This window comes from Eumetopias jubatus, unplaced genomic scaffold (genome assembly GCF_037043125.1).
Source record: "Eumetopias jubatus isolate StellerSeaLion01/CBP00866 unplaced genomic scaffold, mEumJub1_p1.0 scaffold_16, whole genome shotgun sequence".
Lineage (NCBI taxonomy): Eukaryota > Metazoa > Chordata > Mammalia > Carnivora > Otariidae > Eumetopias > Eumetopias jubatus.
The window spans coordinates 66453998-66469027 of NW_028274822.1; the positions used below are offsets into that span (position 1 = coordinate 66453998).

General features: G+C 57.6%; 2 protein-coding genes across 2 annotated transcripts; one reads left to right on the plus strand and one right to left on the minus strand.

Moving 5' to 3' along the window:
• Positions 1-208: 208 nt before the first annotated feature.
• SLC7A4 (solute carrier family 7 member 4) lies at positions 209-3015 on the plus strand. The gene is made up of 4 exons (XM_028094917.2): positions 209-1223; positions 1702-2342; positions 2609-2717; positions 2825-3015. Exons 1-4 carry the CDS (start codon positions 242-244, stop codon positions 3013-3015), a joined length of 1923 nt encoding a protein of 640 aa, XP_027950718.1. The 5' UTR covers positions 209-241.
• Positions 3016-5767: 2752 nt separating this feature from the next.
• P2RX6 (purinergic receptor P2X 6) lies at positions 5768-14001 on the minus strand. Its single transcript, XM_028094950.2, has 12 exons — positions 13868-14001; positions 13033-13183; positions 11639-11710; positions 8671-8746; positions 8378-8471; positions 8216-8296; positions 7991-8132; positions 7800-7909; positions 6352-6445; positions 6197-6262; positions 5939-6016; positions 5768-5851 (listed from the first exon to the last, which is right to left on the minus strand). Exons 1-12 carry the CDS (start codon positions 13999-14001, stop codon positions 5768-5770), a joined length of 1182 nt encoding a protein of 393 aa, XP_027950751.1.
• Positions 14002-15030: the final 1029 nt, after the last annotated feature.

Here is a 15030-nt window from a genome sequence, read left to right on the forward strand (position 1 = left end):
CTGCACAAGCCTCCCTCACCTGCCCAGAGGCAGACAGGATTGCCATTCTTCCCTGTGACCTCCTGCCCACTCCTGACTGATCCCAGCCCTCAGGCAAGCTAGCTATGCAGGCACTTGGGTCCCCAGGGGGATGAACAGAGCAGACTGAAGCCTGGTTAATACCTGGTTGGGCAACCTGTCATTCCCCTCTGGCCCTGGTAGGTGCCGGCAGCTGGCGTGGTGCTCCTCTCAGCTGCCCATCATGGTCAGGGGGCTGCCCAGCACTGCCAGCCTGGCACGCTTCTGCCAGAGGCTGAACCGGCTGAAGCCACTGGAGGAGTCTACCATGGAAACGTCACTGCGGCGCTGCCTGTCCACGCTGGACCTGACCCTGCTGGGCGTGGGTGGCATGGTGGGCTCCGGCCTCTATGTGCTCACAGGCACTGTGGCAAAGGAGATGGCCGGCCCCGCGGTGCTCTTGTCCTTCGCGGTGGCCGCCGTGGCCTCCCTGCTGTCAGCCCTGTGTTATGCAGAGTTTGGGGCCCGGTTGCCCCGCACGGGCTCTGCCTACCTGTTCACCTATGTGTCCATGGGTGAGCTGTGGGCCTTCCTCATCGGCTGGAACGTGCTCCTCGAGTACCTCATTGGTGGTGCAGCTGTGGCCCGTGCCTGGAGTGGCTACCTGGACTCCATGTTCAACCACCGCATCCACAACTTCACCCAGGCCCACATTGGAACCTGGCAGGTGCCGCTGCTGGCCCACTACCCAGACTTCCTGGCTGCTGGGATCATACTTCTGGCCTCCGCCTTCATCTCCTGTGGAGCCCGAGTTTCCTCCTGGCTCAACCACGCATTCTCCGTGGTCAGCCTGGTCCTCATCCTCTTCATCATCATCCTGGGTTTTATCCTGGCCCGCCCGCACAACTGGAGTGCTGAGGAGGGGGGCTTTGCGCCTTTCGGCTTCTCCGGCATCATGGCTGGCACCGCCACCTGCTTCTACGCCTTCGTGGGCTTTGATGTCATTGCCGCCTCCAGCGAGGAGGCCAGGAACCCGAAGCGAGCTGTGCCGATAGCCATTTCCATCTCGCTCGGCCTGGCAGCTGGTGCCTACATCCTTGTCTCCACCGTGCTCACCCTCATGGTGCCGTGGCACAGCCTGAACCCTGATTCCGCACTCGCTGACGCCTTCTATCGGCGGGGCTACAGCTGGGCAGGCTTCATCGTGGCAGCCGGCTCCATCTGCGGTAAGGGGCCTTTCAGGCGTGGTGGGAGTGAACAGGGCAGTGGTGCCCTGCCCTAAGCTTCCTGGGGAACACGTCCCCATCTGGGTCTGTTACTAGTTACGTAATGGGTCCAGGAAGGGGCTAATCATTTGACTCTCCACCCAGGCTTGTTGGGAGGGCCCTACTCACTGCCCCCTCCCAATGGTACCTAAAATGTCAGTTCTGAAAGTGCGCTTCCGGGTCCTTTCCTGGGAGAAGGACTCAGCCCTCATCAGATTCTCTGATGGGCCTGTCACCTAAACTAGGGTGTCCCATTCCTTGTGGAGGGGGTGGGGGGGGTGGGGTAACAATCCAACACCCACATACACTCAGGCTCACTCTGAGATCCCAGACAAACTCATGCCCATGTTCCCAAGGGGTTGTGCATGCTCTGCCTCCCAGCAGGGACCCCTGGTGGGCCTCTCCACCATGCTGACCAGTCCCCCACCCTCTGCCACAGCCATGAACACTGTCCTGCTCAGCAGCCTCTTCTCCCTGCCACGCATCGTCTATGCCATGGCCGTCGACGGGCTCTTCTTCCAGGTGTTTGCCCGAGTGCACCCCCGGACACAGGTGCCCTTGGCGGGCATCATTGTGTTCGGGAGCCTCATGAGTTTCCTGGCGCTGCTGCTGGACCTTGAGGCACTGGTCCAATTCCTGTCCATTGGCACGCTGCTGGCCTACACTTTCGTGGCCACCAGTATTCTTGTGCTACGCTTCCAGAAGGCCCCTGCATCCAGTTCCCCAGGCCCAGCCAGCCCTGGCTCCAGGGTCAAAGAGTACCACTCTTTCTCAGACCACATACAGTTGGTGGGCACCGAGCAGGCCTCAGCCCCCGAGCCTGGGCAGCTGCGGCCAGCTCTGAGGCCCTACCTGGGCTTCCTAGGTAGGTGCAGCCCTGGAGCTGCTGTGGCGTGGGCACTAAGCATCCTGGTGGCCTCGGCCATCACCCTGGACTGTGTACTGGTCTTCGGGGACTCAGCCCTGCACCTCCCATACTGGGGCTACATCCTGCTGCTTCTGCTTAGCTCCGTCGCATTTCTGCTCAGCCTCCTCGTCCTGGGGGCCCACCAGCAACAGCGCCAGCAAGACACCTTCCAGGTACCTCCCCCAGCCAATGCCCACTGGCTATCAGCCCAGCTAGGTCTCTTTGCCCTTTCCTCCTCTGCTGTGCCAGGATGAACCAGGGTTCACAGGGTGGGGGAGGCCCATACACCCATCCCCCTCTCTTTTTCTGCATGGCAAGTGGGCTCTTGTTTCCCAAATCTCCAGAGATGGAGAAAGGCTCTGTGGACTCTTGAGAAATCAGACCCTGAGCCAGCAGACCTTCCCTGTAGTCCAGCCCACCCCCGTTCTTGCCCCCTCAGATCCCCATGGTGCCCCTGACTCCAGCCCTGAGCATCCTCCTCAACATCTGCCTCATGCTGAAGCTAAGCTACCTGACTTGGCTGCGCTTCTCCATCTGGCTGCTGATCGGTGAGTGGGGGCCAGGCTTGGGGCCCTGGGTGGGCCACAGGAAGAAGACAGGCAAGGAGGGCAAGCAGGGCTGGGACCCGGCCCTCAGTCTCTCACAACTCCTGCAGGACTTGCCGTGTATTTTGGCTATGGCATCTGGCACAGCAAAGAGAACGAGCGGGAGCCGCCAGAGCTGACCACCACACGCTACGTGGTGTTCCCCAGCACCAGCCTGGAGGAGACGGTGCAGACGGTGCAGCCCACCAGCCAGGTGCCTACCCAGGAGCCCAGCCCCACAGAGCAGCCCACCAGTCCATGAATCGAGCTGGAGGCCTGTCCGTGCGCCTTCTGCCCTCCCCCATGTCCTCAGGAGCCCAGAGGGGCTGGGAGTCCCTTCTATCTGAACCAGCTCAGGTTTGTAGGCCTGCTCATGCTGAGGGGTCCTCAAGACCTGGGGGCCTTAGCCCAAGTGCCTAGTTTTGGGTTTGGGGGAGTGGGCCATGGCCAGTGCTGGTGGGGTGAATATTTTGTCCAGCACCTTCCTGTTCATGAGCAACTCCAGCTATTTGGGCAGGTGGGGTGGGCTGGGGTGGGTGAGGGTGGGCAGGGGAGAGGCCCACAGCCCCCAGATATCCACAATAATAACGTCTTGGCCAGCCACGTGCTCTGCTGCTGTGTCCACCATTTCATTCCTTGTGGAGCTGAGTGCTTTCCTGCCCCCCCCCCAAGAACCAGGGGATTGTCCCCAAACCACAGTAAAGATGCTAAGTTTTGGCAAGAGGGAGGCACCAGCTCTGGGACAACCCTGAATCAGAGACACCACCGGCCTGGGCCCTGGAGTCCTGCCCTCAGGCTGGTGCCCTCTGCCCAGCTCAGAGCGGAGCTATGTACACACCCACACACACACCAGGAGAGGAGGGGACCATGAAAAGGGCAGAGTCAGGCTCCCCCCATCACAGGCTCCCCACATGTCCCTTGGAGGGGGAGATCCAGAGAGCAGAACCTGGGCCCCAAAAAGGTCGCCTACAAAGGGCAGTGGAGTTCCAGGGTCCTCCTGGGTTCCCAAGGCTCCCAGAAAGCATAGCATGTCCCCGAGGCCTGCCCAGGGCTCCTCTGGGGCACGTGCCTGCATGGCCACCTTGACGATGCACACCCACATGCAGACTGAGGCAACGTGTTGCTGCTTCCAGCCTCAGGCCCTGGCCACAGCTGTCTAGCTGTCACAGCTGGTACTCTCCCCCTTCCCTCAAGGGCTTTGCGATAAAGGCTTAGGATATTACACACATGTATGGTATACACTCCTGCGTACGGATGCACAAGGCCTGGGCCTGCTCCAAGTACCGCTGAGCCCAGCTGGTGGCTGTGAGGTGGGGGTCCGCAGGCCCATCCTTCCCCTTTCCCCACTGGTCTCCCTAAAGCCATGCTATGTCCATCATAGATGCTTCCAATTCCCCGTTCTTGCCTATAAGGACTACACAGGAAGCTGCTGGTTTGAGCAGGCTTTACTCCTTGACTTTCTGCAGCTATGACCACTTAGAGCCCTGAGCACAACCAGGTACATGTGACCCCACTCCAATAACCAGGCCTCAGAGCCATGTTCTCTCACCTTGGCTCTCCTGAACCTGCCTCCCCCTGGACACGTCTCTGGGGATTGAGAAGCAGTGGAGACCCCAAGGCTTTGCTGAGGCTCCAGGTGCCAGATGATTCCAGATGCTAGCCCAGCCTGAGCCCCAGCCCTGGCCCTCCCCAACTGGTCTTTGTGGCTCCGCTGCCAAGCTGCCAGCTCACCCTTGGTCACCAGGGACCCATGAGAGAGAAGGCCCTTGCCTCCCTCGGGTGGGTTCTCCCAAATTCCTGCCTCTGCCCTGGGACCACAGGGAGTTTGGCTCTTGCAGCCCCTGTTCCTCCCCTCCTGACTGTGGGACTCTGGGGCAGGGGAAATTCTCCAGCAGGCAGGAATCAGACTCCAGAAAGATACCAAGCCAGCCTGCAGGGCACCTTTGTGTCCTTTGTGAGGGACATTCCTTCCAGCCACTGGGCTCTACCTAGGGTTATGTTCAAGGTCTCCTGCATGCAGTTGCCTCAGGCTGGGACAAGCAGATGCCCTGACAGGTTCTTAGCTATGACCTTGGGTAGCAGTGAATTCCAGATGTACAGCCTCCCTACTCCCATGGCTCCAGTGAGCAGGTTCTAGGGGTTGGGCTGGGGAGGGGTGGTTAATGAGGAGCCTTACAGAAGATCCCAAAGGACCCAGTGACCACCATCTCAGGCCCTCCAGTCTCTCCTCCCTATCCCAAACCCCATAGCCTGAGGGCCACCACCAGGGAGGGGCTGATGCTCATCAACTGGGCCGGTGTGAGACCAAAGGGTGCCTGTGTCCTTGCCTGGGGGTCCGTAGGGGTTGGATTATCTGCCTACTCACTCTTCATTCAGAGTTGGGTAGGTTGCCCCAGGCAATCCAACACCGGAGCAGCCTGACCCCTCTTGTCAGGCTTCTTTCTACCTTGCTTCAGACTCTGGTTGCACAGCCCCCGGTGCAGCACAGCTGAGACGGAGGGGCTCTACCTACGATAGAGGTGCTGGCGGATGGAGGGGGGCTGGAGTCTGGAGTCTGCCACAGCCAGTGGGAGGGCTGCTGCTGACAGCTGGTGAGCAGGCCACCGCTGGGAACACTGCTGACGGGGACTGGGAGAGAGTTCTCTAGACCCAGACACAGCAGGAGCCCCACTGGCCCACTACCCTGCCACATGGGTGCCCCAGGGTCTCCCCTTCTCCGTGGCTCCTGTTCTGCTGCAGGTCTCTACAAAACTGGCTTCTGTGGCCCCCCCCAGGCAGCACCCTGCTGAAGCTGGAGTCAGGAAAGGGTCAGTCTGTCTGGGAGTGGAAGGGTGTAATTCTCCCCCCACCCCCGACCCTGGTCCTGCTGGGGCTTTATCCAGCAGCTCCCCAAGATGGGGTCCCCACCCGGCAACCAGCAGGAAACAGCCTCAGGAACAGGCCAGTGAGTGGGGGCCAGAGCCTGGGCATGGGCCACTCTGGTGTTGGTGTCTGGTTCCCAGACTGGGCCCCCTCTAAGACACCTGGGCAGCCACGTGCGGGGGTGTAGAAGCTGGCTCTGTCTGCTCAGGGTTGGTGGTCACCTTCGGGGCCTTTGCCTGCAGATGAGAACATCCGATCAGGGCTCTGGTCAGTATCCTCCAAAATGTAGCCGAGCCCAGGGTCCGGACAGGCCCGCAGCCTACCTCCTCATACTTGGTACTCCAGTAGAAATGGGCTTCTTCATCCACGTACAACAGTAGCAGGTCACAGAAGAAGGTGATCTGGGAGAGGCGGGGCAGACCTGTGTCTTGGCCCTCAGCCTGCCCTTCGGCCACCTCCCCAGCCCTCACCCCCAGACTCAACATCATGCATGGTGGGGGTCGGGGTGCTTGGAGTGCACTTGGGCCATCCTGGGTACACAGTCGCTGTAGCCAGAGGGAGCCCACATTGGCCAGACTCACCACACCCAGCCAAGCTGCTCCAGTGCCCAGAGTGATGATCGTGGGGATGAGCCCGAACTTCCCTGCCTGAGACCGACCCGGACTGAGCCTCTAGGGCTGTGACTATCTCCCCCTCCCACCCCCACCCCCCATTGCCTTCACGCAGCACCTCCTACCTGCCCAGTGACGAGGATGTCGAAGCGGATCCCATAGAGCTTGAGCAGACTCCTGGCCTCCACACCTGAGGCCTTCCACCAGTGAGTGGCTGTCCTGAGGGCAGGAAAGAAAATGTGGTGTCTTGCTCTGCTGCCGCTCCTGGGCTGGCCCGGCCCTTCCAGGCCTCCTGCCTGGATGGGTAACGTCCACTGACTCTATAAACCCCCAGCCCCAGCTGTCTCAACCCTGTGTCATTGCTGGGAACACAGGGGAAAAGCAAACTGGGACCTCCGGCCTCTTGGAAGCTCCTTGTCTGCTCAGGCGACAGAGGGGACAGAAGGGTCCCTACACAGACAGAAGGGTCCCTACACAGACAGAAGGGTCCCTACACAGGCATTGGTCGGGGGGGTGAGGGCAGGGAGGGAGGCAAGCCCTGAGCTGTGTGAGTCTAAAGGGTAAAGGGGACATCAAGGGGCATCACCTCTAGGCCTGGTGGTTGTTGTGTGCATATTCGTGACAATGACCAGGGGACAGGAAGTGACAGGAGGATACTGGCAGGGTGGGGGGGAGGTCTGTTTAGCAGACTCAGAGATGCGACAGTAAATGCAATGCAAGGTCCCTGAGTGCATCCCCAGATTGGAAGATAAAAAGATACAGGACTATTACTGGCACAGTTGGGGAAATTTAAATATTAGATTTCTTCTGCCAATGTTAAATTTCTTGAGTGTGACAAGGCGACAGCAGTCACGTGGGGAAGGTCCTCATTCTTCTGGCACTCACTTTCAAATAGTTCCCTTTGAAATCTGTCTGCATTTATCCAGCTGGAAGCAATCTCATTCTTGATCTCCTAAAGCACTTTTCTTTTGACTGCTGTGATTCAGAGACCCCCTACACTTGGCTCTCTATGATGTGTGCATTTGCCTCACCTCTTTGACAAAGTTTTAATCACTTTTAATCACAATAAATATTTTAATGAATCTAAATAAATAAATAAATAAATAAATCCGGCTTACTCTAGAGAGGGAGAGAGAAAGCAAATGTGGCAAAATGGTAAAAAATAAAATTCAAAACAAAACAAAACAAAAACCCCTTAGAGAACCCAGATAAAGGGTGTATGGGTACGGGTGTTCACAGTACTAATCTTTGAACTTTTCTATAGGTTTCTGAGAATTTTTAGATAAGACCTAAGGCAAAAGTAAAAAAGAAACCCCCCTGTGCCGAGGAGGGAGATGCTAGAGGTGGGGGGGAGTGGGGGAGGGGCTGGGGGGCAGGAGTGTCAGGGGACAGAGGGGGACCGGATAAGGAGAGAGGCTGAGAACACCCCTCCTGGCCCTGGGGCCCCCCTTGCACACACAGTGGAGTGCCCGGAGGGGTGGGCCGCCGTGTGGTGGGTCCTGGCTGCCACAGGAGGACACGGGTGGAGGGGTGACCTGGCCAAGGAGCAGCTAGAGGGCAGTGGGGGCCGCACCTGAAGTTGTAGCTCCTCTCCTGAAGCTGGAAGGAGTAGTGGGGCCGGCAGTCGGAACCCCCAGCATCCAGGTCACAATCCCAGTGGACTCGGATGCCCACGGCACCTCCCTGCACACGGCACATCGCTGCTTCACCAGCACATAGGCTCCGGACCCTCTCCCTGAGCCCTCCTGGAACCCGTGGACCCACCAGCAATGCCAGGTCCTCAAAGACCCCTCCAGCCGCAGCCACGAGGTCCCCAATGCGGAACACAGGGCAGAAGGGGCTGTAGCGTGAGTCATAGCGGCAGCGCTTGAAGTAAGTGGCGTCCCAGGTGTCCAAGGCATTGGACCTGGGGGGTGGGGGATGGGACGGGGGTCAGGCCAGGTAGGAGACCAGGAGGGTCTGGGGCCAGGAGGACCCACCCACGCTTACTTGGAGAAGTTGAACTTGCTGAAGGTGACAGTGTTTTTGATGAACAGGGTGAAGTTCTCTGCCTGGACCAGTAGGGGCTTCCTGCGGGCAGAGCGGAAGTGAAGGGCAGGCTCTGCGGTTCTGGGGCCCTGTCCTGGAGGGGGCGGTGGGGGACACACTTACATGGGCACGGTGCTGCTCTCCACAGGGCACCAGCCCTGGATCTCACAGGTCCTGTGGGTCCCATTGAATTCCACACATTGGCCTGTTTTTATGCCTTGAAAAAAAGACAAACTCCAGGCCCTCAAATTTCCACAGGGCCAGGGGAGGGGCGGGGGTAGGGCTAGGGGGCCGTTGACAGAAAGGAGAGACGCAGAGGCACCACCAGGCCTGCCCTCAAGAGCCACCCAGGGTCCCAGCCCAGCCCCTGGACACCCCACCCAGGGGAGGCACTGGAAGACAGGGCCCACAGTTACCGTGGCTGTGCGTCCCTGTCTCCCCTTCAGGACAGTCCTCATCGGCCCAGCAATTAGCCAGCGGGATGGAGGGGTGCTGAGGTGGGGAAAGCAGAGTTGCCAAGGGCCCGGGGTATGGCTCCCCTCTGTGACCCAGCCTTGAAGCCTGCAGGGACACAGGTGTGGCCCCCACTGCCTCAGCCCCATAGAGATGCCTGAGTTTGGGGGGCACATGGGAAAGCTGGAGGGTACAAATGAAAGGAGGTGGTCAGAGGAGGGTAGCGAGCAGCCCCCCGGCCAGCTAGGGATTCAGGTGCTGTATTCCAAGGCACAGCAAGCTTCCTTCCTTCCTGATAGTTCTCTCCCTGCCGGAGGCCCAGATCCTCTGGTCCGACTCAGATGACAGAACAGGGAAGGTGAAGGGACTCTGGGAAGGTCAAGTTCATGCCAGGGTGGAGGCACTGGGTGTGGGGAACAGAGGCCAGGGCCCTGGTTGGAGGGGTCTGGGTAGGGAAGTGGGTAGGACCACACACACTGCTTGTTCTTCCATAAAACAGGGACATTAGCACCTGCACGCTCACAGTATTCTAGGGGTCCGTCAGAAGGGGGAGGTAGCAAGCTTTCTGGGGGCCCTAGAGCCTGGAGAGGAAAGCACACTCTCACAGATACATTCTGCCCTAGGCCGACAATGAACGCCATGGTTCGGGTCACCTGGCTCACAAGCCCAGTGCCACGGTGGCAAGAAGGTTTCGGGGACCCTAGGCCAAATGAGACAGTGGGACCGTGAGGGGTGGGGACTGAGATAAGTAGGCAGAGGACAGAGTAGGGCCACCTGTGTCCTGAGTCCACCCCTCCTCTCCCCCACCGGCTGGGCTGCCATCTCCTCCAATCGGACCCCATGGTGACCACCACAGGGCCTGGTCTCTGCGTCATCTGCCTCCATTCATTCAGCAGAGACCATCTCAGCCTCCGCCACACTCCTGTGATCAAGTTCAGCTCCTTAGCAGAATTCACAGGGCCCCTGAGATCTCGGGTTACCTCCTTGCCACCTCAATCCAAATCTAGGCTCTAACCCCACTCTGAAGCAGGTGACCCCGGAGGTGCCTCATCTCACATAGCTTGGGGCCTTTGCTCACACAGCTCCCTCTGCTTGGACATTCTCAAGATCCCACTTGAGTCTCCTCCTGTGGGAAACCCTTCCTGAGGCCCTGGGCCGGCAGACATGCCTTGCTGGGTCTCCAGCTATGGGCTCTGCCCGCATCCCAGGAACTGCCTCCTTGGCTGGGCTGCCTAGGCAGGAGCTGCTTGAGATACAAGCAGTGGAGTTTTGCATCCCCAGCATCGGGCCTGCCCCCTACCCACCCACCCACACACACAACCCGCCCCGAGGCTCAGCAGGTATTTGCTGGAGGCTGGGCTCTCCAAGAAGAACAGTGCATGTGTTGGGAGGGACTGGATGACCAGGACCCCCAAGAGGAGATGGCAGGAACGCTGGCTAGTCTCAGGAAGTCATGTTGTCAGATCTGATGAATTCCTTCCCAGCCCTGGAAGTTTCATGGGAAGAGCTCAAAGCCAGGACATGAGGCAAAGAGGAATCACATGGATTCCAGAAAACGCAGAATGATGGCTTCAGCAAAATTTCAGGACAGCCTACACACTCAACATTAATTAGATGTCTTCTGAACGTTTAGGAAAAGAAAGACATCATGTGCATTTGCACATCCTTTGTGCACATGCTTTACCTCCTTTGCGGATGGGGCCAGCCTGGGACATGTGACACCCCCGGCATCTGTGGTGATACCAACAACCAGGACATAGGGGACAGGTGACCACACAGGTACTCTCCAGCCCTGTAAGCAATTAAATGTTAGCCTGGATTTTAAAAAGAGGTCACCATAGAGGTAGGCTTCCAGGGCTATGTCTTGGGTGCCAACTGCTCAAACAAAATCCACAGCTGGAAACCATACACTTAAAAATGGGTAAGAAGGTAAATTTTATGTCACATGTATTTTATCACAGTAAAAATATTTTTGGAAAAAAACCCACAGCAGGAGAGAAGAGTAAGTGTGCTCTGTGACAGACACTGGATCTGTGGGACACCCTCAGGCAAGGGGAAAAGTTGAGATTTCAGGCGGAAAACCTGTGATTCTGGATGAGAAATAGACAAGAATAGGGAGTGAGAGACTCTGGTGTGACCACAGTTGTAGTGAAAAATATCCAGAGATCATAAGTGACCCTGAGCTCAGCATCAGCAGGAGTATGCTGTTTGGCCACAAAAACGGAAGCTGACTTGGGACACATTAATAGAGACTGAGCATAGAAAAGAGGAGGTGATCAGGGCGCCTGGGTGGCTCAGTTTGTTAAGAGGCTGGCTCTTGATTTTGGCTCGGGTCATGATCTCAGGGTCCTTGAATCAAGCCCCACATGGGGTTCCTCGCTCAGCAGGGAGCCTGCTTCAGGATTCTTTCTCTCCCTCTGCACCAGTTACCCCCCACACACACCCCTGCTCACACTTGCTCACGCTCTTTCTCTCTAAAAATAAATAAATAAATCTTACAAGAAAAAAAAAGAGGAAAAAAGAAGGTGATCTAGCCTCTTGCTATTAGAGCTCACCTGAGCCTTGTACCCAATTCTGTGTGTTACACTGACAACCTGAAGGGTGCCCAGAGGTGGGACCAGGATGGGAAGGGCTAGGACATCTCACAGAGGGCTATGGTGGAAGGCTCCAGAAAACAGCTCAGAGGTCCAGAGGCTGGACAGCCTTGAGCACGTGAGTCTACCTTGCTGGGATCACAGTAATTCCTACCAGGCAGGGTATTTGTGAAGATTAAGTGGAATGATTCACGAAAAGGTTTTAGCTCAGTGCCTGAGATATAGGAGCACATACTGAACCCTCAGTTATGTGGGAAGGAGAACGGGGGACATGGCTGGTGATCCAGGGCTGGCACAGGAACTAGGGACCTGCTGGGAAGCTCCTGGGCAGCCTTACCTCTGGGCATCTGTCCTGAACTTGTTCTGGCGTCACGAGAAAATTGGTCACCAAGAAGAACACATTCTCTCCCTAGAAAGCAAGCGTCAGGGTTGGTCCCTGCTTCCCTCCCCCAAAGGGAGAGGCCAGAACTGGCAGCTTGGCTGGTGGGGAAAAGAGTCCTGGCCTGATCAAGTCAGGAAAGTGCCTCCAGTGAAGCCAGCTGGAGTAGAGATAAGAGGCTGGCCAGGTTTCTGGCCATTTCGAGAAGCCCACAGCTGCCTCTTTGAGACAAGTGTATTTTTCATGTTCATACTCATTCTCTCAACCAGAATTGTCCAAGCGCCTCCTGCTCCTAGGCACTGAAGATCCAGAGCTGAGTTGGACTGGGGACCTGCCCAAGGTAAGGGGGAGGTGGACCCCTCAATTGCATGCATGGTCAGGGGCGAGAGGAGCAGGTGATGAGCTCCACCTGGGCAAAGGGAGGGTGAGGACAGGCCGGGTGGCTGACACCCAAGTGCTGCATGTGTAAGCTCTGCAAGTTTGGGGCAATGCACACCCAGGAAGGAGAGAAGGCAGCGGGTGTGACAGTGGCGAAGATCTGGACTTGGTGGCCACCACCATGGAAAGGGAATCTTCCCAGAGTGGAAACAAGGTTCGGCAGGCTCTGATTGATATCACATAGGAAAGCTCAGGCTGGCTGCTGGGCAGCGCGCACCGGGGACCCACTAGAAGCACACAGCCTCATCCAGGTATGACCCAGGCAGCAGTGAACACTGCTAGGAGACAGAATATGCACAGAAGGGAGGCACAGGTCCAGCTTTGGCCCTCACTGGATGAAAAGAGGCCACCCCGGGAGAGGGAGATGATTTCTCTTTGGACGTGGTGGGTGTGAACCCAGGAGGCAGGTGGCACTTGGGGCAGGCAGTCGCTGGGGCTACAGTTTTGGCATTGGCAGGATAAAGGTAGAAACCAAAGCTGTGGACAATCTGGGTGGGGGAAGAAGGAGCTGGAAATGCTGTGTGGGAGGGGCAGAGGAGGAGCACCTGGGAGCCGTGCCCCAGGTCAGGGAGGGGAGCATTCCAAAAGCTCCAGACCCTGGTCCGCTCCACTTCTCCTGCCCCATCCTCAAGCTCCAGCCTTGAGTTCCTAAGCATTCCACTCTTCCAGGGGCAGCCCTTATAAAGACAGTTCCTCTGGCCTGGCTTCCTGTTCTGTTTCCTTGTCCACCTGGAAACCTCTTACACATCCCGGAAAGCCCCATCCAGGCTCTACTCCTCTGTAAGGCCCTTCCCAAGCCCGACCCTATGCGGTGCCAGCACCCCGCTCGGGCCTCACATGCCCCTCACACACACACTCGCCGCAAAGGTCGTGTCACAGGTGCTACTGCCTGGCAGCAGGACCAAGGCACCTACCTGTGGTGGCTTCACAAAGTCTGCCACGTCCCACAGCTGGTTACCCAACTCCTTGATCTGGGTCACCGAAACCCCTTTGAGTTTGGTGATGACGGAAATCTGGGGGTCCGGATCTCGCTCCTGGTATCCTTTTTTGGCGAGGAGAGCCCACCTTAGGAAGAAGCGGTGGGCAGTGTGGCCTGTCTCTGGTCCATGGTGAGCAGTGGCAGAGCGGGCCCCGCCCTCTCGGCCTCTCTCCTCACACACCCTCCAGGCTCCCAGCCCAGCATTCAGAGCCCCTGCCTCCCCTCCAGCCTCATTTCCCACCCCAAACACCCTGCACAGGCCAGAAGCTCCAACCATGATCAGACAGCCAGTGCCTTTCATGGGTGTCCCCTATCAGGCACTCATGGGCTTGGAGATGCCCACCACCACCTCCTTCACCAGCCAACACCCTCCCCCTGCCCTGGCTAGGCCCAAGTCCTCCTTAAAGACTCCTCTGACCCAGTTAAAACTGGTGGTCTCCCAGCTCTCCCAAGCATCAGGGACTATACCTCCTGCCCCACCAGGGGCCTCGTGGGTACTCTGTGCCCAGAGATCAATATGGACCCGGAAACAAGGCCCAGGAAAGGAAGCAGGTGGGCACACAGGAGGACCCAGGCCCACAGCTTGCTCTTGTAGCCACTGGCTTCTAGACAGACAAAGATCCTCCCTCTGCCTACTTCCTCCCTGTCCCAACCTGCTCCCCTCTGCTACCACCAGCTCAGCCCCTGAAGAGTCAGACCGTCAACCCTCCGCCCAGCAGGCCCAGTCATTATCCCCCCAGCCAAGTGTGGCCCAGGAGTCTTTCTCTTACCCTGCCACGTAAGCCATAACCCCAAGCTGCAGCAGCCTCTGCAGGGCGCCCACCCGCCAATTCCTGGTTATCACATACTTCTCCGTTTTGTAATCCAGAAGCCCCCAGCCTGCCAAGGCCCCTGGGGAGCCCATGCTTCCAGCTCCTGCGGGCAGCTGGGGCGCATGAGTCAGCACAGTGGCAGCAACCACAGCTGAATGGGAGGTAAAGCAGGCGCCCTAGCCGGCCCAGGCCAGCAAGCTATTAAAGGGACACTTCCACTGGGGACAGGATCCAGCCGCCACCCCCCAGCCCTGGGTTCAGAGTCAACCCCTGGCTGCCCAGGACCTCCCACCCTCTCCTTCTGAGGGGGCCCAGGGCCCCCGCAGAGAGGAGAAGCCTCTGCAACCCTACTCTCTGGCTTCACTTCGTTGGGGGAGGGAGGGAGGAGGAGATGACAAGTGTCATAGGTGATGCAGTTTTGGAATATAGGTGAGGTTCAGTGGGGTGGAGTCTGGAGCCGACGACCAAGAAAGAATTCTTGAGGCGTCTTTGGTGCAAAGTGGAGGTTTATTAAAGCACGGGGACAGGCCCTGTGGACAGAAAGAGGGGCTGCCCTGTGGTCTTGAGGAGGGGCTGATTACATACTCAGGAGTTGCGGCGGTGAGGACAAAGGGGGTGTCCAGAAGGACTGTCACTTGCTAAAGACTCTCAGGATACTAGAGGCTTGGTTATTGTCAAGCCACTGCTGTTTTTCCCTCTAATGAGGCACTAACATGAAGACAGTTGGGAGTTTCCTGGAGGAATGTTACATTCCTCCTATCACATGTCCTTGTCAGTGCGCTTTAGGTTCAGAAGAAACTCAATTTTATTTACATTTCCTTGCGCCTCAGCCTCCCTTAAGTTTATGGAGGGGAGGGTGATGTTAGGGCTTCAGGAAACTGAGTTATGGGTCTCTTGGAAGTTAGGCTATTGAAAGCTTTTCCTTGTAAATCACTAGGACATTTGTAAACTGAGGGAGACTCCTGTCCTGCAAGACTGTGATCTCTATCAGTTAACCATTTGTTTTTCCTTTAGGGCAGCCAGGAGTGCCTGAGGAATGTCACATATATCCCAAAGGGGGGTGGGGGGTTGTAGGGTACTAGCTTCGGCTTGGTCGTCAGCTTGCCTTCTGTTCCCCCATC